The 26,813-nt window shown below is 44.9% G+C and overlaps 2 protein-coding genes across 3 annotated transcripts in view; both read right to left on the reverse strand.

Moving 5' to 3' along the window:
* Window positions 1-14,020, reverse strand: part of ANO2 (anoctamin 2) — a 340,386-nt gene extending 326,366 nt beyond the window's left edge. The window contains exon 1 of one of the 2 annotated variants that reach the window (XM_044385290.3): window positions 13,876-14,020. In XM_044385290.3, the coding sequence (XP_044241225.3) occupies window positions 13,876-13,897 (22 nt within the window). In that variant the 5' untranslated portion in view covers window positions 13,898-14,020. The remainder of the gene's footprint in view (window positions 1-13,875) is intronic. The other variant, XM_057319039.1, reaches the window with a different exon arrangement.
* Window positions 14,021-17,379: 3,359 nt separating this feature from the next.
* Window positions 17,380-26,813, reverse strand: part of VWF (von Willebrand factor) — an 85,603-nt gene continuing 76,169 nt past the window's right edge. Inside the window, exons 28-32 of the mRNA XM_057303331.1 lie at window positions 21,323-21,421; window positions 20,542-20,670; window positions 19,975-20,014; window positions 17,922-18,019; window positions 17,380-17,699 (exon numbers count right to left, since the gene is read on the reverse strand). Coding sequence (XP_057159314.1) covers window positions 17,511-17,699; window positions 17,922-18,019; window positions 19,975-20,014; window positions 20,542-20,670; window positions 21,323-21,421 — 555 coding nt within the window. The 3' untranslated portion in view covers window positions 17,380-17,510. The remainder of the gene's footprint in view (window positions 17,700-17,921; window positions 18,020-19,974; window positions 20,015-20,541; window positions 20,671-21,322; window positions 21,422-26,813) is intronic.

Genomic DNA, 26,813 nt, shown 5'->3' on the forward strand with positions numbered 1-26,813 from the left:
TAACATGAAAATAGCATGGTGATGCAATGGTGAGCAAAATGTAACCCTTCCTCCACCCCCTCTATACATACCACACACATGCACGTGTGCATGCACACACGCACACACACCACCCTATGAGGGTGACTGACTCCTCTCCTGGACACACTTGGTAGATTCCCACCACGTCTCTCAACTTCCTCCAGCACCCACAAACATCTCCCACCTTTCATCTCTTCCTCCTCGTATAATCAAGATTGATGATCTCTGTCTTATTCCCAGCTCTCCAAAGAAGGTGAAACAGATTTCTTTTGCCCAAAATGGACTGGGTCTGAAGCTAAAGCCTAAAACAGCTCTTAGCTGTCAATCATAGCTCCCCGACCAGGCTCCCCCGACCTTTGGATCTGAATGAGATATGAGGGATAGAGAGGGATTCAGGAGGGAAGAGGAACATGGATGAAACTGAGAATTTTATAAAATATCCCATATATATGTATAATCTATAGAAAAGTGCTCAAAAGTTTTCTCTGTGCTACAGTGTGGTTAACTGATATGATAAGTTCACATCATATAGAGAGCAAGCCTTATCTGCTCCGTTGTGCTCTCCCTGAGGACAGGAATAGTGCCTATCTTGTTCACACGTATGCTTAGCCCCAAGCATGAGGACTAGCACGTAACTGACTTCAGGAGCAGTCTTCCCACAGCTTGGAAAAAGGGAATTCTCAACATCAAGCGTCAACTAAGATGGTTAACGCCATGTAGATGCTTGAAGAATTGTTCATGCACACACACTGGAAACACCCCTAGGGACTGGGTCAGACTTTTTAAAGGACTGGAGAGCCCATAATAACTAGTGGGGGGAAAGCTTGAGAGACACATTTTTTAATTTCTCATAACTCCACCTCTACTAGGCCTAGCCAAATACAAATTGTTCTTACTTAAAACCAGATGTATCCTCATTTGACTAACCTTGACGTGATGGTCACCACATTCCAAAGGACAGAACCAAGAGAAGTAGTTCTGGAGAAGGAGAAACAGAAGCATACAACGGCTGCTCTGAGGGGAGCCAGACTTAAGATATTAGCATTCAGCAACTGGGAAAGGTGAGGACCCATGGAGACATCGGCTGGTTTTCAACCCCGGATACATAATTAGAATCAGCTAAGAGAGTTAAAATATTGATGTCCGGGCTCCACCTTAAGATCTGGACTTAATTTGTCTGAGGTGCTCTACTGTGCCACCGGGGTGAGATCCCTGGTCTACAGAATCAAAAGTGGGAACAGAGATCTAGTCACAAGGTCTTGGCACATGAAAGAAAGGAGCGCCACCTAGAACTTGAATAAAGTAAGCCCAGGACAAATAAAACTAAGTACCACTTAGCACGGCCAACATAAAGATATTGAGCTAGAGACCGGCCTTGGCTTGGGTGTTAAAAAAAAAAAAAAAAATGGGTGCTACATGAACCCAGAAGCAAAGAAGCCTATCCCTGCAGAAGGAAAAGAAAGCTACCATGCTTGGCAACCCATGAGCACACGTTGGCCGACTGGCTCTAGAAGCGGCGTGTGCTTTACCCAGGGGTAAGATGCTCCACTTCTGTGGCTTTCCCTTGGCTCCCCGACTTCTAAAGCATACTGGAGGGCCTAGACCATAATACTAGCTTGAAATCGGAAGGGGTAGGAACGACTTCTACATGGTCTAAGTAAACTCAAACTCTAAATGTCATTAAATGTTGTTAACTTGTGCCTGAATGATGTGATACAGTTTATAGATAAACTGGAGGCTCGCCTACGTACCGTAACAAATAGAAAGGCAAGCATCTTCCTTGAAACTGACACCATAAATATGAGCCATTCCAGGAAGAACCTCAAGATCAACACATAAGACCATCATAACACAGCATGCACTTAAAAAGCAACTTTTTTTCAAAGGTCACCCATAGGCGGAATTTTATCATTTCACCTCACTTCAGAGGATTGGGGATAGCCAAGTCCTGTATAAGCATAAAAACAGACACATAGATCAATGGAATAGACAGAAAACCCAGAAATGGACCCACAACTATGTGGTCGATCAATCTTTGACAAAGGAGGAATGAATATCCAATGGGAAAAAGATAGTCTCTTCAACAAATGATGTTGGAGAAACTGGACAGCAACATGCAAAAGAATGAAACTGGGGCACTTTATTACACCATACACAAAAACAGACTCAAAGCGGATTAAAGACCTCAGTGTGAGAACTGAAACCATAAAAATCCTTGCAGAGAGCACAGTAATCTCTCTGACATAGGCCATAGCAACATTTTTCTAGATATGTCTCCTGAGGCAAGGGAAATAAAAGCAAAAATAAACTATTGGAACTGCATCAAAACAAAAAGTTTCTTCACAGTGAAGGAAATGGTCAACAAAACTAAAATGCAACCTATGGAATGGGAGAAAATATTTATAAATGACATATCTGATAAGGAGTTAGTATCCAAAATATATAAAGAACTGATGCAACTCAATACCTAAAAAATAAATAATCAAATTTAAAAATGGGCAGAAGGTATGAACACGCATCTCTGCAAAGACACACAGGTGGCCAACAGACACATGAAAAGATGCTCAACATCACTCTTCATCAGGGAAATGCAGATCAAAACAACAATGAGATATCACCTCACACCTGTCAGAATGGCTAAAATCAACAACACAAGAAAAAACAAGTGTTGGTGAGGATGTGGAGAAAAAGGAACCCTCTTGCACTGTTGGTGGGAATGCAAATTGAAGCTGCCATTGTGGAAAACACTATGGAGGTTCCTCAAAAAGTTAAAAACAGGCCAGTAATGGGTACTAAGGAGCGCACGTATTGTATGGAGCACTGGGTGTTATAAGCAAACAATGAACCATGGAACACTACACGAAAAACTAAGGATGTACTGTATGGTGGCTAACATAACATAATAAAAAATTTTTTTAAAAAACAGAACTACTGTATGATACAGGAATCACACTACTGGGTATTTACCAAAAAAAAAAAAAAAAAAAATACCAACACACTAATTCGAAGGAACGTATGCACCCCATATGATCTCACTCATATGTGGAATTTAAAAAAACAAACAAATGAGCAAAGGAAAAACAAAGAGACAAACAAAGAAACAGACTCTTAACTATAGAGAACAAATTAAAGGTTACCATAGGGGAGGTGGGGGGACAGGGGAAATAGAGGAGTACACTGACCATGATAAAATAAAATAAAACAAAATAAAATAAGATAAGATTATGCTTACAAAGCTTAGCAGAGTAGATGCTCAGTAAATAGCAGTTCTTATCATCAATATCATCACCTCATTTGGAGACTTTGGCATCAGACAAATAAAACAAAATTAAAAAATTCATTCTTTCATTCAAAAACCATTTAATAACTATATACCATTCCCTGTCCTGCCCTGGGTGCTGAAACTTAAAGACCTCAGAGACCTACTTGGAGAGACAAATGTGTGAATCTGTAACTTTAATTCAGGAAAATAAGTGTGACCATGCCACACTAAAATTATCATTTTTGATAAACCCCTAAGACAGAGACTACTAGGTGCTTACCAAAAATCCATGTTCTCCTCTTCTTTCTGAACTCCCAGCTAGACCCTATTTCCCAGTCTCCCTTGCAATTAGATGTAGCTACAAGACCGAATTCCAGCCAGAGGAATGTGAACAGAGCGATACGCACTGCGTCCAGACCTGGCCCATAGAAACCTTCTGTGTGTGCTCCTCCGTGCCCCTCCGTGCTCTTCTCCCCTTTCAGATAACTGGGAGGACAGCCCTCAGGGCCACCTTGGAAGTCAGAGCTGAAACTGGCTAGGCCTCCATCATGCTGGGTTCCTGAAAAGCTATATGGATAAGAGCCACCCCAGTAACTTGTTTACCCACCTGGACTATTACTTTAGCAGAAGTAAACTGTTCAGTTGTACTCATTATTTATTTTTTGGTCTATTCATTAGAGCAGCTAGCTGAGTGTTACCCTAACTAATATAGTACCTTTCACTATCAATGCAGATAATACTAAATAACTCTACTCACAAGTGCAGTAATTAGCCCACTGAGATACCATCTGAGTCAAATACCCACGTCAGAGCCTTGCTCAACAGACCCTTTCCCAAACTTCTCCCAGCCTGACGGATTTAACAGCCCCCTCATAATTTCTGCAAACGACAAGTCAGGAGAGATACTCAAAGGTAGGGACTGGATATCATCTATGACCTTCACTGCAGTCTGGCACATAATAGGTGCTCAATGAAAGAGTGGATTAAAAAACTGAAATGCCGAAAAGATGAGCAGAAGGATTTTCCCCCTATGCTTTGTGCAAAATAATCTCCCCTGTGCTTTGTGCATAGAATTCTGGAGCTTTGATTATGTTGAGTTCAAGCACTGTTGAGCAATAACAAAGGTGATTTCAAAGAAAAGTTGTCGCCTTGCCTGCAGGCACCCCCATAGTCCGACTCTCCCTTAAGACAAAAATTAAGGCTGGGATCTTAGCTTCTCATTAAAATTAAATAAACACAACAACTTCACTCTTTTCTAGATCATGAAGATCACTTTTGAATTAATATTAGAAAGTCCTGTCATTTCTGGCCTTTGCCAGTGACCTACATCTGAAACTATTTGTCAACAAAATACTTTTTGGCTGAAAACCTACTGACAAAAACTTGTTTCCAGTACCGATAAAATCACTGGTACTGGGAAGGACATTCTTCTGTAAACAGCTAGAAAACAGGACAAAATACACAAGCCAACCATTTTCAGGCACTGAACAACCATCAGCATGGAACTGCAATTCCTGAGAACAGAAAGCCTCCAATGTAACCCCATAAAGACACGTTATTGACTGGAGTTCAGGGAGCAGGAATCCAAGTAAAACAAAATCCCACTGAGCTAAGGAGGCAGAGGTCAAGCCTTGGAGCAGCTAAAATGGCTGGAAATTATGGGGCAGAGCAAAAAAGAGGAATTCGTGCAAAGAAAGCTGTCCAGAGAGGGGCGCCTGGGTGACACAGTCATTAAGCGTCTGCCTTCGGCTCAGGGCATGATCCCAGCGATCTGGGATCGAGCCCCACATCAGGCTTCTCTGCTAGGAGCCTGCTTCTTCCTCTCCCACTCCCCGTGCTTCTGTTCCCTCTCTCGCTGGCTGACTGTCTCTCTCTGTCAAATAAATAAATAAAATCTTTAAAAAAAAAAAAAAGAAAGAAAAAGAAAGCTGTCCAGAGAGATCTTTGGGGACCTTCATGAGTCCTTGGCTGAGAGCAAGACTCCATATGCATAAGGGCGAGATGTACGAGGCTGACCAGAGAGAGGCTACCACAACACTGAGATCAGAACGAGATGCTGGAGGTCACACAGTACTGAAAGACATTGACGTTCCATTCCAGCCAGAGCAGTAAGACCTCATTAACATGTCCTAACATTCCAGACATCCAGCTGAGACACAAGACCCCATTTTAGGAGTAAAAACCAGAAGCTAGAAATATGTTTATAGCAGACTATCCCTAAAAACTTCTAAGGCCAAGCCCTGAACAGATCAATAGGAGAGACAGATAACAGGTTGCAACTTATCAAGTTAGAGAATCATGGGGAAAAACTTGCATTTTCCAAAAATATACCTTAATGAAGCAGAAAACCGAACCCAAATATTAAGCTCTAAGGGATCAGCCAGTAATTGAACTGCATGCTAGAAACCTTTTTTTAAAACTAAGTTTAACTCTCTTGAGAGAAAGATAATGCATCATGCACAATGTCCATTTTACCATCAAAACTTACTAGACATGCAAGAAACAGGCATAAGTAACCCAGGAAAGACTCAAAGCAAGCAGTAAAAATTCATCTCAGCCCTCTGGCCTTTTTCACTAGGCCCAGAGGGACCTGGGGCCAATTTGCTCTATCCCCAACCTCATGAAAGATTCACACCTGCATTGTCAAGGCTGCTGGGCCAGCCTTGGTCATACACACAGACACAATGTGTGCTGGATCTGGCCCTGTCAAGGAGACTGGTGTTTGTTCTCATTACTCCTTCCTAGTTGCGCTGTTTATGCTTCTAAAATAAATAGGACTTGATCACCAAAAACACACACCTGATCTCAAGATAGCCCAAATGTTGGGTTTAACAAAGAAAAGACTTTAAACCAGCAAACATAAATATGTTCTAATAAATGAAGATAAGTATGATCTTAATAAGTGGAAGGTGTGCAAACTGTCAAAGTGCAGAGAACTAGAAAGTACAAACAAAAATCAATGTAATTGGTTTCACAATCCCTGACTTCAAAGCTTACTACAAGCACAGCAATTAGGCAAGAACAAGAAATAAAGACAGCCAAATTGGAAAGGAAGAAGTAAAACTGGCACTATTTTCAGATGATATAATATTATATAGAGAAAACCCTGAAGACTATTAAAAAACGGTTAGAACTAATAAACTCGGTAAAGTTACAGGATACAAAATCAAATACAAAAAAAAAGACCTTACTCCAAAGTTAGTGTGGTATAGGCGTAAGGATAGAAAAATTGATCAGTCATTAGAATTGGGATTCCAGAAATAAAACCTTGAATTTCAACAAAAGAACTAAGAAGTGGGGAAATGGCACTGGGACAACTGGATAGCCACACACAAAAGAAGGAAGTTGGACCCTTTCCTCACGCCATACATAAAAATTCACATTTTCAAAAATGGATCACAGACCTAAATGCAAAAGGTAAAACTGTAAAAACATGTGGAAGGGAACACAGGAGTAAATCCTTATTACCTTAGGTTAAGCAATGGTTTCTTAGCTATTATACCAAAAAGTACAAGCAATCAAAGAAAAATAGACAAACTGAATTTCACCAAAATTAAAAATGTTTCAAAAGACACCATTAATGGGGAGCCTGGGTGGCTCAGTCAGTTGAGCATCCAACTCTTGATTTCGGCTCAGGTCATGATCCCACAGTCGTGAGATCAAGCCCTGTGTTGGGCTGTATGAGGACTCTGCTTGAGATTCTCACTCTCCCTCTCCCTCTGCCCCTCCCCCTGCTTATGCTCCCTCTATAAATAAATACATACATACATAAAAAAATTTTTTTTAAAAAGGACACCATTAAAAAAGTGAATATACAACCTACAGAATGGAAAGAAATATTTCTAAGTTACATATCAGAATAGGGACTTGCATCCAAATATATGAAGAACTTTTAAAACTCAACAAAAAAACAAACAACCTAATTTGAAAATGAGCAAAGGATATGAATAGACATTTCTCCAAAGAAGATAGGCAAGAAATATTCAATAGCACATGAAAACATATTCAACATCATTAGTCATTAAGGAAATGCAAATCAAAACTACAATGACATACCACTTTACACCACTGGGATGGCTACGATTTAAAAAAAAAAAAAAAGACAAATGATAACAAGTGTCGGTGAGGACGTAGAGAAATTAGAACCCTCAGACATTGCTGGTGGGAATGTAAAATAACAGCCTAGCAATTCCTGAAATGTTAAACATAGAGATTCCATATGACCCAGCCATTCTGTTCTAGGTATTTACCCAAGAGCAATAAAAACATATGCACACACAAAACCTTGTATGTGAAATTCACAGCAGCATTATTCATATTAACCAGAAAGTGGAAATCCCAATGTCCATCAAATGATAAATAAACAAGTGTGGTATATCCACAGAAGGGAATATTATTCAGCTATAAAAAGAACTAAGCTACAGATACATGTCACAATACAGCCAAACACTGAAAACACGCTCAGTGAAAGTGCCCAGGCACAAAACACTAGATACTGTATGATCCCACTTACATAAAATGTCCAGAATAGGCAAACCCATGGAGACAGTATATTAGTGGTTGCCAGGAGTTCGAGGGAGGGAGGAAAGGTGAATGGCTGTCAATGAGGACGAGGTTTCTTTTTAGGATGACAAAAATGTTCTAAAATTCAGAAGCAGTGAAAGATGCACAACTCTATGAATAAAAACGACTGAATTGTACATTTTTAAAGGGTGGATTTTATGGTATGTGATTATATCTCAATAAAACTGGCATTTTAAAAAAATGGAATTCCTGGAAGTGAAAAGTACAATATGAAAAAGAAAAACTTCATCAGATGAGCTTAACAGCAAAGTGGAGAAGGCAGAGAAGAGATCAGTGAAGTTAAAAGTGGATCCATAGAAATGATCGGATCTAGAGAACAGAAGACTAAAGACTGAAAAAATTTTAACACAGTCTCAGGAACTGGTGGGACAGCATGGTCTAACGTACATGTTAGAGAAAGAAGAGAATGAAAATCGGGCAGAAAAACAATTGAAGAAAGAGTGAGTGAAATTTTCCCAAAAGTTGATAAAAATGCAATAATATCCACATTCAAGAAGGTCAACAAACTCAAGGAAGAAAAATACAAAGAAAATCACCCCTGGGCATCATAGTCTGACTGCTGAACACCAAAAATAACAATAAAATATTGATATTGAGAGCTACCAGGTTAGGAAGGTATTACACATGAGTAGAATAAAAATCTGGATTGAGGCTGACTTGTCATCAAAACCATGGAGACCAACAGAACACCTGGAGTCCCAAAAGGAAAAACTTGTCTGATGCAAGTATTCTTCCAAAAGAAGATGAAATAGGCAGTTTTCCATAAAAACACAGGCTGAGAGGGGCGCCTGGGTGGCTCAGTCAGTTAAGCGTCCAGCTCTTGGTTTCAGCCCAGGTCATGATCTCAGGGTCCTGAGATCAAGCCCTGCATTGGGCTCCGTGCCTGAGATTCTCTCTCTCTCTCTCTCTCTCTCTCTGTTTGCCCCTCCCCTTCCTCTTTCCCTCAAATAAATAAATAAAACCTTAAAAAAAAACACAAGCTGAGAGAATTTGTTGCCAGCAGAACTGCACTTTGACACCTGCTAAAGGAGGTTCTTCAGGCTGAAGGAAAATGGTACCAGATGGAACCTGGGGAGATGTTCCTGAGGAGGGGTCTTGTGTCCCCCTCCTACAGAAGAGAGGAGAAACAGACTGGCAGCCTCTGGTCCAAATGGATGATGAACCCTGGAGCTTTTTATATGCAATAAGCCACTACTTTTCAAATTAGAGGTTTAGCCCAATGGCTGGTGATCTACAGGCTTGCAAACAGCATTTTTAAAAACATAACAGGGTAGAACAGCCCGGGAAAGAAGAGAACACAAACACCCCTTTAAAAAAATCAGAAACAACAAATGCTCACGTGATGAATAATACTCTTTCCAAAAATCTATTAATGAAATCACAGCTCATTGTGTTGGGCAACGTCTTATATAAATAGCACAAATATCACTGTGACATTCTTCTTCAAGTTTAATGTCGGTGAACTAGAACTAGCCTCCTTCTATTAGACAGTGAAACGCATGTAACTTGCTGTCTGTTTTCTGACCTGCCTATCAGGAAGTTCACAGATAAATTTTTGCCCAACTGCAGTTCCTATTCTTAGTCTAGGTTTTGTGATATAATACTGTGCTCCCAATCCTTCATTATTTCGCATTTGTTCATTTAAATGTCATTAGATCTGGGGTTTCCTCTTTTGGAAACTGTTTGAAGATTTATAAATAATAAGTAGAAACAGTTATTTGACACAGGCAAAAATAAAAACAGATTAAGAAGGGATTTGGGTGAAGAATAATTACCAAAATCGTTAAAAACAGGGAACTTTTACTTTATTTTATTTATTTGTATTTAAACATTATTCACAATGGAAATATATTATTGCTTTTTCTAAGCTATTTTTAATTAGCTAATGATGTATAGCAGGCCTCAAGGACTGCTAAAAGGTGTGGATTATCCCTATGTCCATGAACAACTCAGAAGATACAAAGTATTAAAAAAGAAACAAGCTCAAAATGGAGTCATTTGCAAGGTGCAAGTACACGCACGCACGTGAGCCCACGGGCACATGCGTGCACACACATACCCAGCAAATCAACAGTGTCAACCTATCCCAGGAATGTGACCTTTTATCCTGGGTATGTGACCTTTGAAAGGCTTGTCTGAAATTTCCCCATCGAAACTGGCGAGGTAATAAACCACATAACAAAAACACTATCATTCCCTTTCCCCAAAAAAAGATGATTTCCAGGCCTGAAACAATCCTTTTTCTTTTGCTAATAACTTCTTGCCCCACCCTCCTTCCTACAAAAACCCTCCATTTTGTAGGACTCCTCAGAGCTCCCCTCTACTTGCTTGGATGGGATGTTGCCCGATTCGTGTATCACTTAATAAAACCAATTCGACCTTCAAATTTACTCGGTTGAATTTTATTTTTTAACAAAGGGTCGTGTGCCCTCTACTTGTGTTTGCTCAACAGAGGGAGGAAGTGTGAGAATTGCGATCCTTCAGTAGTTTCAGTGCAGGCTAACCTAGATGGAGAGCTGTCAGCCAGACACACTTAAAAGTTATTTCCTTGAAGTTTCTGGAGGAAAAGCAGGGTTGTCGGTAGGAGTCCAAGAAAGACGTTTAGTACATCTTGAAATAACTACAGTGTGGTTGGGCTAATGTCATTGGTGTGGTCTGAACAAGTCAGAGTTTGACCCCACCTCCTCCTTCCCATGACAAACAACTGTCTAAGGCTGCTAACATGTTAAGATCGTCTTAGGGCACCAAGAGTCTAGAATGTAAGGTCTTGACAGGCAGGGGCTATGCCCTATTGATCTTTGTAACTCCAACACTAAGCACAGTATTTGGCATACAGTCCAGCTCATAGGTGTCCTCTGAGCCGATGTGAGCTGCACTTACAGGGGCGTAATATAGTGAGACAGGTTTGCTAGGGCACATCAGGACACTAAGCATGGCTGCCTCCCCCCCGCGGTCACTGGTCAGTTTCCCATGCCTCTGTAAACCCTAAATGTGGAACTCCGGTAATCCATGCTGGTTAAGCCATGTCCCCAATGTAGATCACAGTGGCACATTTCCTTCTGAATCTGGTGATGACAACCAGCCTTCTGGGGCTTGGTCCCACTAGATAAACAAACCATGATGATTCCAGATTGGAAATACAGTTGACTCGGAACAACACAGGGTTAGGGGTGCCAATCCCCTCGTGCAGTTAAAAATCTGTAATGTGTAACTTTTCTTTTTTTTAAGATTTTATTTATTTATTTGACAGAGACAGCCAGCGAGAGAGGGAACACAAGTAGGGGGAGTGGGAGAGGAAGAAGCAGGCTCCTAGCGAAGGAGCCTGATGTGGGGCTCGATCCCAGAACGCTGGGATCACGCCCTGAGCCGAAGGCAGACGCTTGACTGCGCCACCCAGGCGCCCCAGTAATGTGTAACTTTTGACTCCCCCAAAACTTAACTGCTAATAGCCTACTGTTCATTGGAAGCCTTACCAGTAACATAGACAGGCAATTAACACATGCTTTGTATATGATTTATATACCGTTTTCTTAGAACAAACCTAGAGAAAAGAAAATGTTAAGAAAATCATAAGGAGAACATACTTTCAATACTGTACTGTAAAAAAATTCTGCATATTAGTGAACGCACACAGTTCAAAGCCATGTTGTTCAAGGGTCAGCTCCAGTGTAGAGGAACAGCCCTGCCTGGACTGTGACCACCGCATTTCCCTAACAGCCTTGTAAAATCAGTATCTCCCTTAAGGCCCCAGGTCCCCCCACATTTCCCACCCCTACTTGCTGGTACCAACACCTCCTTCTAATGACTTCTTATGAACAGGGAAAAGCCACAAGGTGAACTGCTGGGGAAAACAAGTTTGAATTCCAACTTTATCCTTCTGTGATGATTCAGTGGTTAACACAATATAACTGGCATATTTCTGAACCTCAGAACATCAGGCTCCTCTTCGATGAAATGGACTGAACACTAACGACAAAGCTGTTGTGAGGCAAAGCACCTAGCACGGCGTCTGGATATAGTAGATGCCTGAATATTCGTGTACCTTTCCTCTGAATGCCAAGAACAGATGACCCAAGCTTCAAGACTGTGTGAGCGGATGGGGCGCCTGGGTGGCGCGCTCATTAAGCATCTGCCTTCGGCTCAGGGCGTGGTCCCGGCGTTCCGGGATCGAGCCCCACATCAGGCTCCTCCGCTATGAGCCTGCTTCTTCCTCTTCCACTCTCCTGCTGCGTTCCCTCTCTCGCAGGCTGTCTCTATCTCACATAAATAAATAAAATCTTAAAAAAAAAAAAAAAAAGACTGTGTGAGCGGGCTCACTCTTGTCGCTCTCCCTCCTCATCTCTCTGCTCCAGGCACTTGGCTTCCCCACTATTTTTTGGACAGCTCAAGCACACGCCTGCCGCAGGGTCTTTCACCTATATTTGCCTTTGCGAGATCATTCTCCAGACATCTGCAAGGCTTATTCTTTCATTTAGCACAATCTCTGTTCAAATTCATCTCTGCAGAGAGGCCTTGCCTAACCACCTGATTGCAAATAGTCTATTTTACAACTAGATGCAAGATCCTTACGTCTAGTCGTCAAATATCTGTTCTCCATGTGTTCTAAGAACGCCACACATAGGGTGGGGCAAGTTTCTCTCAGCCAGCAGAAAGGGTTCACAGATGAGTGGATTTCCAGGAAATCAGGTCCTCATTTCATTAAATCAAAGACAAGCTTCACTTTAGGCCCTATGCCTTGTGTCCTCGAGCCTTGCCCTACCACGGACGATGGCAGAGAAGGTACACATAGTAACCAGACCAGAACTTGAGGCTGGTGTTTGGGACTCACCCTTCTCCCCTCACACATCCGCTTCATTGGGCCAGCAAAGTGGCCCAGGTTCCCACATACAGGCAACTCACAGAGCATTACAGGTTGCTGGAAAGGACCACCCTATTAGGTCTTTGCCTCCCAAAATGACAGGTATGTGGCAAGACACAGTGAGAGGAGCAAATGTCTGTTAGGGTGACAGACAGCTAGATGGGCCAGGGCTCTGAGGTCAGGTCCCGAGAACAAAGTGCAGGCAAGTAGAGGAACCCAGAGTACCACAGTCCTCAAGGAGAGCCCCTACTTTCTCTAAGATCTCCCTCCACCTGCCACTTGCCTTTGGGCTTAGATCCAACCTCGCTCAATGGGGCCTTCTGTCCTGGACCAGGGTCCACATGGTTCCTGGAGGTATCTCCAGGACTATGACTGACACCTACCTTCCGGTTCTTTGGTTTACTGTTTATGCCAGCCTCGGGCCTCACTCAAGAACCACCAGAAGAAAGACTCTCAACATAATCCCTTTCTGGGCAAGGTCAACCCTGCCCAAGTGCGTGTGTCTGCTCAGTATAACTTGAGAGATGCGGCAGAATAATGTCCTCCTCCCAGAAGTCCACCTCCACTTGCTTTTCCTCTAAGAAAAGGGGCGCCTGTGTTTCCCTGCACCCTGAGGTGTAAAAGCCCCTCTTAAGGCAGGTTTGGGTTAGGGTGGGAAGAGACTTCCTGAAATCCTGAGGACACGCCAGGGAGGCCAAAGTCAAAGTCGCTGGGGATGAACCCGAACCTCTGTCCTCAGCAGACTGCCTGTGAATTAAACCCCAGTTGCTTGCTTGCCCCAGATACGCTAAACTAAACCTCCAACGACTAGTAATGAGTTGAGGCCAAAACGCAGGGGTAAGAATGGCTAATGAATCACCAAAAAGCCGCTGCACCAATCCTCCGTCTCCTGCCCTACCTTCTCTCTCCTGGATAATAATAAGAATAAGAAGAATAAGAATAAGTGCGTGGGAAATTGCTCAGGCGTCCCTCAGCTCCCCTACCCCGGCGCAGAAGGGACCAGTGCCCCGCACCTCCCTCTCCAGGTTCACGTGGGGTCAGCTGTCCCAAAGGCGAGGAGTTAGGATGCCAGCTCCGTCACTCGCAGCCCCTCTCCCTCCTACAACTGGCCGGACGCCCAGGACCAGAGTCCCGGGCAGGGGAGACTCACCGCGCAGCCCGGGGGCGGCCATGGTGCGGGCACACAGGACACGAAACCCGGACTGGCCCGCGGCTGCGCCGGCGTCCGCACGGGCTTATTCCGCCGCGGGGCTAATTCCATGGCGCTCAGCGGCGCCCGGACGTGCCCGCCCCCCGCCCGCCGCCCGCTCCTCCCCCTCCCCCTCCTCCGCCCCGCGCCAGCCGCCGCGCCGCCCGGGTTCGAGCTGGGGCTCCCTGCTGCGCCCCGGGCGCACCGGCGCGGCGAGCCGCACGTGGGGAAGGAGCGCGCCCGCGGTCGGCTCGAGTCCAGGCCGCGCTGGGGCTAGCGAGGCTGAGGGGCGGGCCAGGCAGAGCTGCCTGCTCTGCTCCACGCGGGGAGGTGCTCCTCACCTGGGTCGGGTGTGAACGTTCAGCCGGATTATCCGGGGCCCCGTCCGGCTGATTAGTTTCCAGTCCCGCCCCGCCGCCCCGTCCGTCCCGGGCACTGCCGGGTAGGGGTGGGAGGCTCCTCGCCCAGCTGTCCTCACCTCTCCGGAGAGTCCAAGGGGCGGGAACGGGGGGGGGGGGCGGGATAGGGCACAAGAGATAGGAGGACGGGAAGCGGGGCTGCAAGAGGCAGACGGGGGCTGGGTAGGTCTCCCTGGGACCGTCCCTCTGAGACGCTTGGGAACGGGTGGAGGAGGGAGCCTGGATGCTCCATCTCTCCCGCCTCGTTCAGGTGCCCCGTGATGAGCGGAAAAATGGAAGACCCTCTGAAGGGCCATTCTGGGTGATGGAATTACAACTCCAAGATGCCCTAAAGCTCCACAAGTTCAAGAATGCCAGGGACCCAAAACGCGAGAGGGTATTATGTTAAGGTCGAGTATGCTATTTATTCTTTGGTGTGAAGAATGGTATCTCCTACACTGATAAGGAAAGCTGCTGGTGATTGCTCCCCACTTGCTAGAGGACAAAGGGGAGTAGGCAGCACAGAATGAGTCAGGGGCGGCACAAAAGGAAAACCAAAAGTATTGTGTCCCAATCCAGAACTTTATTCCAGCCACGAGGAGTGATCAGGGCTAGTGTGTATCCAGGACTTCACTTCCTCAGGTACCCGAGGTGACTCTTTGGCTGTGACACAACCCTATGAGGCAGTTGCTGCTAGTGTGCCTGACAGATGGGACTGACCTGCCCTGTAAAAAGAGGTCGGGCAGCTGGCCTCTAAGAGCTATGCTAGGGTCCCCAGGCAGCCAGCCTGCTCAGAGTCCATGCCCCACCACTCTGCTCTCCTGCTTCTTTCTCTCCCATACAATGCCCTTCTCCGCATTCACTCCCAGCGACCCTTCTCCATGTCTTTTCAAGGCCTTTCTACCACTACCACGGTTCCTTTATCCATCCCCTTTCTTTCCTCCCTCCTGCACTTTCTCATCCCTTAGTCCCTGTATACTCTGTCCTCAAGACTCCCCCTAAAACTCTCTGTCTCACCTGGTCGGAGGGCCAGCAGGAAGAGTCCCCCAGACCAGAGGCAGGCCCTGTCCTGTTATACCCACAGAGGAAGGGAAAGTGGCAGAGACACACCCCCACTGCCGCTTTCTCTGCTTGTAGCCTCCTTTCCCTGCTCCCTGCCATTAAAAAAAAAAAAAAATCAAAACATACAGTTTTCCTGATTTGGCTTTTTTCTTGACAGTGAATTGTCCTATCAGCAAATCTGAGGAGAAATTCAGGCTGCGGAAGCACAGGGGGTTGGGAAATTGACACCTTCTGCTGGAGAGGTAGCCCCCCTGCTGAGTTTCTCTGTGGCCCATGCCTCCAGTAACACCTCATCCCCAGGTAGAGTGTTAGGCTATCAGTAAGAGAGAGAGAGGTAATTCCCTGCCCCTGGATCTGGTTTCCTACAGAGACCTGGGAGGATACTCAAAGTTGGAGGCTGGCTGATGGATGGACAGATGACAACCCGTAAATTATTGAGCAGTTATATGAAACTTCTATCCTTTCTTCCTTTCCTCTGCCGACTAAACTCCCCACCAAAACTGCTCAACACAAGCCATGCCATTTGCCTGAAATGTATCTCCCCTCTGGGTGATTCCCACAGCATCGGAAGTGGGTGAACCCTAGAAATGCAGTAGTCACTGGTTTCCCTGCCAGCAAGGACAGAATCTGTAAGCAACAGGGATGGCGTGGCTCTGGTGGAGTGGCCTGGGAGTTCTTGCCTAGGTGTCAGGGCACCTGGGTTCTGCCACCCAGCACCTGTGTGACCTTTGGCAAGTCACTCAAGTTCTCTGAGCTGCTTTTATTCCCTGTAAAGGGGTGTGGTGGTGGGGTGGGGGGCGGGGCAGTGGATTGGATGATGTCTAAATCCTTTCCCTCTCCACCATCAGCACTTCGTGAGTAGAGTCTCTCCTGTGTTAAAAGGATCTGGAATGAAAATCTCCACCAAATTCCTGTCATAAACCCAGGGCATTCCCTTTGTTCTCATGGGTATTCTCTCCGCAGCTAGAGTCTTCACCATCTTGCCAGCATATACATGTAAACTCTTCACATAAATTTTAAGCAACGACAATCTCTCCTTGAGAGTGACATTACTGGTTAGTGATTTGGGGACTGGGTGAAGTTTGGTGTTGTTATCTCTACCCTTCCACTAAAAGATGTCTGGAGCAGGAAGGGCCTGGCCATCCGGCATACAGCCCAAAAGAAACTCAGCTCTTTCACTCCCTCAGGATAAAGTCAATCCCTAATGTTCTGCCACAGACAAGAGACACTTATTCCCCCACCTTGAGCCTTGATTTCCCTCATTTTTATTCTTGTCACTTCTTATGTTATTAAAGAACAATTTATAGTTACCCCCAGACTTTCAGCCGTATTTTACCCTCTCAACCCCATGAGTGAGACTAACATTCCTATTCTCCAGATGAGGACACTAAGTCTGAGAACCACTAATGGTCTTATTTGGGGCCACACAGTAGAGCAAGGATCATGTGTAGAATTCAGGCCTGCCCGCAAGTCTGGGGTTCATCCCCCAGGGCCGAGCCTGTGCTGGATGGGCCCCTGTTCCTGCACCTGCCAGCACCCCATTTCCAGTCCCCTCTGTCCTTAGCACCTCTCCCTCCTGCAGGGGCCACCGAGGATACACGGGAACTTAGGGAGCCCAGGGCTCAGAGAAACCCTCGCACATCTGCTCAAGCTCCTTCATCCCAAGGTCAGCCACACTGGCAATAACCATGTCTGTCTTGGCAGGAGCCTGGCTCCAGGGCCCACCCCTCTGCTCTGTTCAGAAGCCCTTGGATCCATAGCTTGGAGGACCCAGTGTTCCTGAGCAAATCCCTTTGGGGATTTGGGCTGGATTCTGAGAAACCCTGCCCCCCACAATCCTCTCCCCACCCCATGGAGGCAGACACCACTTTTTCCAAGAGGTTGGCCATGCCTGGGGCTGGATGGAGCCTGTGCTTTCTCCCCCAGAACCAGGTTCGGAACTCGGGCCCGGCCTACCCCTGTCATCTCAGCCTAGAAGACACAGTGAACCATCAGCCTTCTGTAAGGTGAGAAATTGGCCTTTATTGTGGGCTCAGGAGGGCACAAGAGCGGAGCACAAGGAGGACCGAGCAGCAGCACTCTGGCTGGTCCCATCGTCAGTGAGGCAGGCGACAGCAGGTACCCAGGGCAGCGGCCTCACTTGCTGCACTTCCTGGGGGAGCACCTGCACTGCATGGCGTTGAGGATCTCGTGGTAGACAAGGGAGCCATTGGCGCAGCGCAGGGGCACCTGCATGGGCTCCGTCCGAGTGGGCGAGCAACAGGAACACTGGTCCTGCACATCCTCCGTGTCGATGGAGTACAAGGCTTTGCTGGCACATTTACCCTGTGACAGAACAGAGGCGGGGCGGGGGGGAGGGGGTTGCAATGCTGCAGGATCCTGCCGGGCAATTTGCAAGGGTAGATCTCAGGAAAGTCTGACGTGCCCACTATCTTTATGGTCCTTTTACACCCAAATCCCGCTCCAGCAATTTCTATGCATGCTTGATCAGGAAACATAATTCCACCCTTCCCCACCCAGGCCTCACTGAAGCCAGGGCCCCCTTACCTCACAGTAATGAATGTTCACTTCCTCTTCAGACTTACAGTCTCCCACCTTGACATACCGCAGCCGGGCAGTGATATCCTTGCATTCCAGCTCCTCACCTACAGGGCGGGTGAGTGATGGCACCTGGGGCCTGGCTGAGATTCTATAGAATGCTCTCTGGCCCATTTCCCTCACTTCACTGGGGAAAGGTCAGTTTCACAGTAACCACATCACCAAAGCTAGCTGCCAGGAGGGGAGTTAAGTTCTCCTGGTTCACCTCAGAGTCTCCTGGCCCTCCAATCCAGAGATACAGTTATGGCTGGGTTTAACTCACTTAATGGTACAATTTTAATGGCAGGAGGAGCCTAGATCCACTGTGCATGGTGATGTAGATGGATGAGACTTGCTTTTATGTAATTGTAGACTCTAAAAACCGTAATGACTGGAGCAATCTTCTTATGCTTATGACTATATCCGGAAGCTAATGGGCAATGAAGTAGCCAATAACCATAACTAATATCTATCAATCTTTGCCTTTGGAAAAAAAGAAAGGCAAATGTTATGACCACACAAGGGGCTAAGAGGATCCCTAGGACCCCTGATGGAGTCCTCCCCTTGGGAATACCTATCTCTGGTCTCTGGCATGGCGAGGACTAGTGGCATTCAGATCTGAACCTCTACTCGGCCCACCGATAATTCTAAGATTTAATGCCAGCTCGCCATTCCCCATCTGAACACTGGGACTCTTCCATTCTTGAATGGCTCCCAAACTAAGTCAACCCTAACTACACATTAGCCTGCCTCCCAACTTCCAAATAACTTCATTTTACAGTGAAAGCCTGCCAACCACATTAAAATAACGAATAAGGAAAACATATGTAGGCCAACATGCTATATTCTTTCGCTGTAGCTTTAAATCCCTGAGTCTGGCTTCCTCTCCTTATGAAGGGTCTCCACCTCCTGAAAGTACTGACCAACACAGGCCCCTTGCTGCCCCCCTGCCTAGTTTTGAAGATGACAGCCTCTTGACCAAATTCCGTGTGCAAAGTGTGCCCAGAGAGAATTCATTCTCCCTGATGGTTTCCAGACTTCAACATTCTGAAACGTATGCAGACAGGAATCACAGAAAGAGTAGCTTTCGGAGCATGTTTCCTCGATCTGCAACCTGCTTACAGCAACTGCAGGGACTGTCAGAGTGAGCCATCAGGAAGAGAATGAATGATGGAACACTGAAGGTATTCATGCTTTCACTCTTCCTTTCTTTACCCAATACCGAACATGGGCCCGTGAAGCCCAAATAAAACAAAAAACACAAAGCACTAAACCAAAACCAAAAAATTATTAGCCCAGGCAGGTGATTCTATACTCAGAGACTACAGCACTAACACTAGGATTCGGAAAGTTAGTGGTGAACACAGGAATGTTGCGTGAGATTGCTGTCTGATGGGAAGCCTTGTAGACTCTGGCCCCAAGCTGCTGCTGTTAGCTACAAGGACCCACTGGCAGAACAAAACTGCAAGGCCATGCGGGGCCGAGAGTGAAGAAGGGGAGGTTAATCAATGCAGACCGGTCTTATGAGCCCTTGAGAAGACTGTGGTCTCTGCATCTGCAGCCCTCACATCCCACTGGGGTGGGGGAACTGACCGGCTTCTCTCTCTCTGGGAGACAGCTCTCTAACCCTCAAAGAATACACGTGTCATGAGTGTCTGCTCTGTCAAGATTATGGGTCAAGGATGCCTTTCTTCAAGGAGCTCTGATTGGAAAAAGAAGACACTGTCTCAGGAGGGGACTATGAACCTCCCAGCCTCTAGGAGGGGAAAGGCAGGTAGGAGGATAGAAATCGTTAGGAGTTTGGGGAAAAGGGAAGAGACTGCTTCACAGGGATTTGAGTGGCGATTTGAGGACGGGGGAGTCTAAGAACGTTCAGGGAGGGTGGCAGTTCCCTGCAGAACTGAGCCTCATGATTGGCCAATGGTTAAGAACTAGCTTTCCAGAACAAGCTCCCTCCAAAGAAAACAGTCCCTGGATGTGGTCTGGCAGATTTCAAGGGACAAGCTATTGGTGATATACTTACATGTGTCACAGCAGGTGCCTGGAATTTTCATGACTCTCCCCTAAGAAAACAGCAAAGTCCCAGATTAGGCACAAATCTAGGACATAGTGGACAGCTTCCAGGTCACTCCAGGCCAATTCCTGGCTCTGGACTCACAGTCCCGAGCTTCAGTCCCCAGACATAAAGTGTGCATTGCCATCACAACTGAGAGCAGGCTGACCACCCTACTTGACCAGGCTGGAACAATTCTGATTATTCTGGATTGTCCCCCAGTTGCGTCGCCAGGACCATCATTCTCAGGAGAGACTAGAAATCATTTGATCTCTCACCCTCCCATTCAAGGATCACAGATTCAGTCTCCCCCCGAGGGAAAGGTATCTATTGAAAGCACCATATAGTGCAGAGAGTTTTATCTCTCCAACAGGCTTTGATTTTGAAACCTCATAGGTTTTAACCTAGGTCAGGGGTCTCCCTTGGACACTGGCACATCATGTCAGAGAAGACTGCATGCCATTCAAAGGACTCTGTTCTTAGAGTCAAAGATGGAGCGATCAAGAGGAAAGTAGGGACTGAGCTCCAACTACTCACTCCCTCGGCCAAACACTTGTGTTCATCGAAAGGCGGGCAGCCTGTGACCCTCTTCTCCCAGATGTACTCTCCTCTCTCATTGACCTTGCAGAAGTGACTATCACAGCCATCCTGCAGCATCTCATCACGCTGAAACAAAGAGGGCAAACGGGTAGAGCAAATCTGAAGACAGTGGGTTGCAAAGATACTTCAAACCATGACCTTGACTCCTTGAAGTTGTTGAAACAATTTGGAGGACTACAGAACAAGACTGAGACAGTATCTACCGTCTCCACACCCAGAACACACAATAGAAGTGGAGTCCCAGCTTATTTACTGTGAATAGGGCTGCATAAATGCAGAGAATCCCCCAAACCCTTCTGACCACCTAGAAGCTTAAAAAATTAAGACATAGTGAGGGTAAACCAGTAAATCAATAACTGAACCAGAGTTGAACCAGGGAGACACCACCCAGCCCTAACAACTAATTTTCACTCTTATAGATCAGACTTAGTGTCACCCTGATTGCCTGTCCAGGCTTATAGACAATTGAGGCTGGAAGAAATCTTAAAGATCAACCAACTCCCAATCATGGGCCTTACACCAACTACGTTCTGGTCAAGAAGAGTGAAAAAATTACTAAAAGAGAAAATTCTGTACCTTCTATAGGCCATCCATCTTTTCTCTATAAAATCAGAAATAGGTGGGAAGCTACTATTGACCCAAACATAGTCCCTCTTTCATGAAGAAGAGATGCCAAAATAGGAAACCAAATGGTGACATGAGTTTAACTTGCTCCCACCTTCAGTGTCATGATCTGTCCTCCTCTTAGCTGAATGGTGCAAGCCGTAGGCAGACATTTCCCACAGCATTCACCTTGGTTCTTCTCTTCCTTGTAACCCTGTATCCAGGGGAAAAATCAGCCTTGGTTAACCCCCCAGAACACCCCCATCATAGGTAGGCTTACTTTTCTAGCCTCTGATCTCTCCCGTCCAGCACTTGCACCCAGAGTTCAGAAAGTTAACATTCAACTCTTGGCTAACCTTTGTCAGTTCTCAGTCCCCTAGATGGCATTCCTTGCCACCACATACATACATCTTGCTCATGTTCTAGCAGCCAGACCTATTAATTAGACCTCTCCCTTGAGCTCCAGACTTACGAATTCAATTGTTTGCCTGACAACTGTTTATCTTCTTATCTTCTCAAGACTTATATACAAAATGTAACTTGATTTTTGTCCCAAATTTCATCCTTCTCCCATCGTACCTTACCTTGGTAAATGGCTTCATTAGCCAGTTGTTCAAAACCAGAAATCTGGGAGTCATCCTTGACTTCTTTCTTTTTCTCATTTTCCCACCTCCATCACCAAATCTTGCCAAAAATGCCTCTCTAATTCATCCTCTGCTTGTCATGACCAATGTCCTCTGTCATCACCTAGTCCAACCAATCATCATATACCACTAGACTCTGGTAACAGTCTTAATTTGTCTTTCTACCTCCATTCTTGCCCCGGTACTGTAGGTCTCCACACATCTGCTAGAATGACTTTCTTATAAGTCTAGTCATGCCACTCGCCTGCTTAAAAACCATCCATGGAGTTCTCGTTCTAGTAATGCAGAGTAGCTTATATTGGACTGACCCCCTATAGACAACGATTATAAATTCTTGACAAAATATTTTAAACAATTGTTGAAAGGTACTGGATGGCAAAAATAACATCTTGTGGATTTGCTTCTCATGTAGAACTAAGCTATGTGACAACAATAACACAAAGTATGGGGGGAAAGTACATCATACATGAATTGCATATTATCAAACCAAGGTTGACTACGCTAAGTCAAGGATGCATATTGTAATCTCTGGAGTAACTGCTATTATCTCTGGCAAAATACTTTCTATCTTCACTTGTGATTCATGGATTATTTTAATGTATTTTATTTAATTTCCAAATGGTGGGGCGTGTGTCTAAATACCTTCTTCTTACTAATTTCAATCTAACTGTGGTCATAAAATGTACTCCAAAGGATTTCAAAATTTTGACATATATTAACCTTTTAATGGCCCAGAATTGGGTCCAGATAGCTGAAAAATTCATGTGCATTTGAGAAGAATGTGTGCTCTGCACTTTGGGAGTATAGTAGTCTATTATTTTCAATTAGGTCAAGTTGGTGGATACAGTTTTCCAAATCTATATCTTTACTGATATTTTTCCTACTTGTTCTATCAATTAGTGAGGAAAAAAACATTAGAATTATGATATAAGTTTGTGGATAAGCCTATTTCTAATTCTGTCAATTTGTGCTTCATATATCGGAAATTCTGCCACCAGATGCATACACATTTAGGATTCTTGTGTCTTTATGATGAATCTACTCTTTAATAATTATGAAATAACTTTCTTTATTTTTGGTAACATTCCTCATCTTACAGTCTATTTTGTTTGGTATTAATACAGCCATCTCAGCTTTCTTATTCTTAGTATTGACTGGTGTATCTTTTTTCATTCTTTTATTTTCAATCTCTCCATCTCTTTACATTGAAAACAAATCTTGAGGCACCTGGCTGGCACAGTTGATGGAGTGTGCAACTCCTGATCTAGGAGTCGTAAGTTCAAGCCCCACGTTAGGTGTAGAGCTTACTTTAAAAAAAATAATAATAAATAAGTAAAATTGAAAGCATATCTCTTGTAAACAGCATACTAATTGGGTCTTGTTTTTTAATCCAAGCCTGACACTCTCCATTTTTTACTGGGATTTTGTTTTGCCCATTTACATTTAATATAATTATTGATATGGTTGGGTTTAAGTCTCCCATTTTGCTATTCATTTTATTTGTTGTCTTCCCTGTTATCTGTTCTATTGTAAATGCTTTTCTATATTCTTTTGGTTTAATCAAGTTGTTTGCTTAGAATTTTATTTTCTCTCCCCTACTGGCCTTTTAGCTGCATTTCTTCATATTACTATTTTAGTGGTTACACAGACATATGTATTTATCAAATCTCATCAAACTATATACTTAATATCTGTGTGTTTTATTATAGGTAAACTATCCCGATTTTTAAAAAATAATAATTTTACAAAAATTTTAAAAATTAGATTTCTATGGCTTCCCATTGCATTCAGAATAAAATAATAAAATCCAATCTTCTTAGCATGTTCTACAAGGCCCTCTATGGTTCCTTCCTAATTTTCTGACTTTATCTTCTACCACTATCCCCTTGCTTTTGACGATCTACCACTTTGCATCTTCTAGGACCATGAACATACCAACTTCCTCACCTGAGAATCTTTGTGTATGTTATCCCTCTACCTGGAATGCCCCTCCCCATGCTTTGTATAACTAGCTCTTTCTCATCCTTCAGTAATCTTTCAAATATCATTACTCAGAAACATCTTGCAAGATACAACACACACACATGCACTCTTCATAACACTTAACACAATCTGAAATTTTCATTTGTTCTCCCAAAGAGGCATGTAAATTCCAAACTAAGTCTATGGTTTGACATTGTATCCCAGCACCTGGCTCTAAGTAGGCCTCCTACACTCACTGAGATGAGCTGAGCTTGGAACTCCTTGACAGTGGCTGTAAGTGACAGTCCTTCATTTATATCTGAGCTGGAAAAAGCAGCAGCTTCCAGACAATAGGATTTCACTGTCTTGCAAAAATGCCCCCAAATTTGGGAGACAACATAGGGCAACCAACTCTTTATCTTCAAAGTAGGAGTACTTTCAACAATGTTAATAAAAAACAAAAAGCTACCACCAGCTGCTTCATCACCGCATCAAAATTAAAGCTCTTTTAATTCTACCCAACACTCCAAAAAAAGTGGGGGGGGGGGGAATAATCTCACAACATTCTTAAAGAATAAATTGAATTACATGAGAAGCCAACTCTAATGTCATTCTTTTCCTCGTTTTGCCACATTTAGTAATAACCACTTAGAGATTCATTCACTCAGGTCCTGAGGTTTTCCTAGCATGAAGCTCTAGCCAGTCAGTTTGGAGCCCTCAAACAGAAAATGTGGGCCTCTCTGCATTGCTCCCTTGTTCATTGCACATGGGCTAAATGCTTCTAATCAGCAGGCAAGGTTAGGAGTCCGTAAGCTAGCGCAGAATGAATTTAAACAATTTGCTACTCCTAAACCAAGCTTCTGAACTGAATGTGCCGTCAGGGAGTAGGCTGTGCAGAAAGCCAGTGAGTACAGAGTCAGCACAGAATCAGGGCTCCTGGGTGCAGGCCACACGCTCCATACTGGGAAGGACACCACTGGAATTCGAGGCATCAGGTCGTCTTTCACTGGTGAGCTTTAAACGGTGTTTTCAAAAATGTACAATTCCTGGAAGTTGTAGGACTGAGGTAAAGGGGACAGGAAGAAAGGGACGGAATAAAGAGTATGAGTGAGTGTGGGTGGTTACAGTCAGAAGGAGGATATTAAACAGCATTTAAATCAGGCAGGATTTTGTGGGAGTGTGGATTTGGGTGTTTTTCTTTTCAGTGTGTGTTAGGAGAAGAGACCAGGAAACAGCTTCCGCTCAGCAGGCCCAAGGAGAGGAAAATGGACAAAATCTTTACAGGAAAAGTGAGTGGGCAGGGGACAAAGGCAGAAGGGGGCTGCTAAGTGAAGGGACAGGGCGGTGGAGACAAACCCACACACCAGAGAGGCAGAGGCAACAATTAAGCCAAGAATGGGGAAAGGCAGAGGGTGTTATGGAAGGAGAAAGAGCAGGAAGAAAAGGATGAGAGGGTGGAAGGTAATAGGAGAGAGGCAATGATTTTGGAGTTGGAAAAAAGGAGGAAGGAGGGGGAGCATGGCAGTACCCACTTACAGGAGTAAACAAAGAAAACATTCCCTCCGTTGGTCCCCTGCCCTAGAAGGCCAGAATGCAGCTGTACCAAGTAACAGGGCTCACGTGAGCCCTGCGGGGCTTCCCAGCCACTCCTGGCAGCCCTATGCGCTCCGTAGGCCGACATATGCATGTACACGCGCACGCAGGCGCACACAGAGTACGGCACTGCTGAATGGGCTTTCCCCCGAACATCCAATCAGGAGCAGCCACTTCCTCTGCCGGCCGGCCAAGTTCCCAGGAGCCAGAGCTCACTTGTGTAGGTCTGAGCAGCCAGTCAGTCCTGCCCCTGTACAGTCATGCCCCAAACACTGCCCTGCCTGTGTCACATAGCCCTTTCCGTAAATTGCATTGGTGGCTCAAAGCCTTCCCGTCTTGCCTCCCACTGCTGTCCTCTTTTAACTCTTACTTCTATCTGACAGTCTGGTCCCCATTCCCCTTCCTGGAAGATCCTCTGTATTCAACGCCTTGCTCAAGGTCAGTTCATGGTCACGTCCCTCCGGGTGCCTTCTCGACGTTCCATGTCAGGGGACCTCTCTTTCTCATGCTTTACTTGAGAGTTCACCGGTCAAGCTTCATGTCTACCACCCACCACCACAAACCACCTTCTACAAGTCTCCTTTTAGGTATAAGCACGGTCTCCCTCGGAGGAAATGAAAGACTCAACGCTAACACTTTGGTCTGATGTAGGCGTTTCGAACCTAAACTTAATTCACCACAGCTCCTCATTTGCAGGAGACCTCTCTGACCTTCACAGCAGAGGAGCGTGGCAAGACCAGTTAAGGACGCTGAGCTAGAATGCGGACAACCGAGTCAGTTTTCAGCAAAAGTAGAGAGATACGTGGAAGGAGGATGAACGCAGCAGTTCTTAAGAGGGAGGAAGCAGGGACATTGCCATGGGGGATGTCAGAATTTTGGAGGAAAGGAGGAAGAGAAAAGAAAGAAAAGAAAAGAGAAAGGAAAGGAGAAAAGAAAAGAAAAGAAAAGAAAAGAAAAGAAAAGAAAAGAAAAGAAAAGAAAAGAAAAGAAAAGAAAAGAAAAGAAAAGGCCATGGATTTAAAAATACTGAAACCTAAGTCTAGACTGGATTGATTCTGAAGCTGGATTTCTATGGGTGCGGAGGAGCTTGTTGTGCCACCTTCTGGCCACTAGAGGGCGCTGTTAGAGTTAGCTTGCCCTCTAGAAAGCACTCGCTGGAGATGCTGTTGGGGGGGTGTGGGATTTCTTGCTGCACTGATTGCATTTCAGTGGACATCCAAGGTGGAAGAGATGCCACAAACTCCACACAGCATTACCTCATTCCCTATTCAAGCCGATATGTATTCTAGGGGAGCTGTTACATGCACATACACCACCCAAAACCCTAGAGCAGCAACTGGGATTTTTTTTTTTTTTTAATTTTAAAGGCATGTACTTAGTTGGCTTCATTCTAATTGAGCCTGGAAT

Source organism: Ursus arctos, unplaced genomic scaffold (assembly GCF_023065955.2).
Source record: "Ursus arctos isolate Adak ecotype North America unplaced genomic scaffold, UrsArc2.0 scaffold_26, whole genome shotgun sequence".
Taxonomy (NCBI): Eukaryota; Metazoa; Chordata; class Mammalia; order Carnivora; family Ursidae; genus Ursus; species Ursus arctos.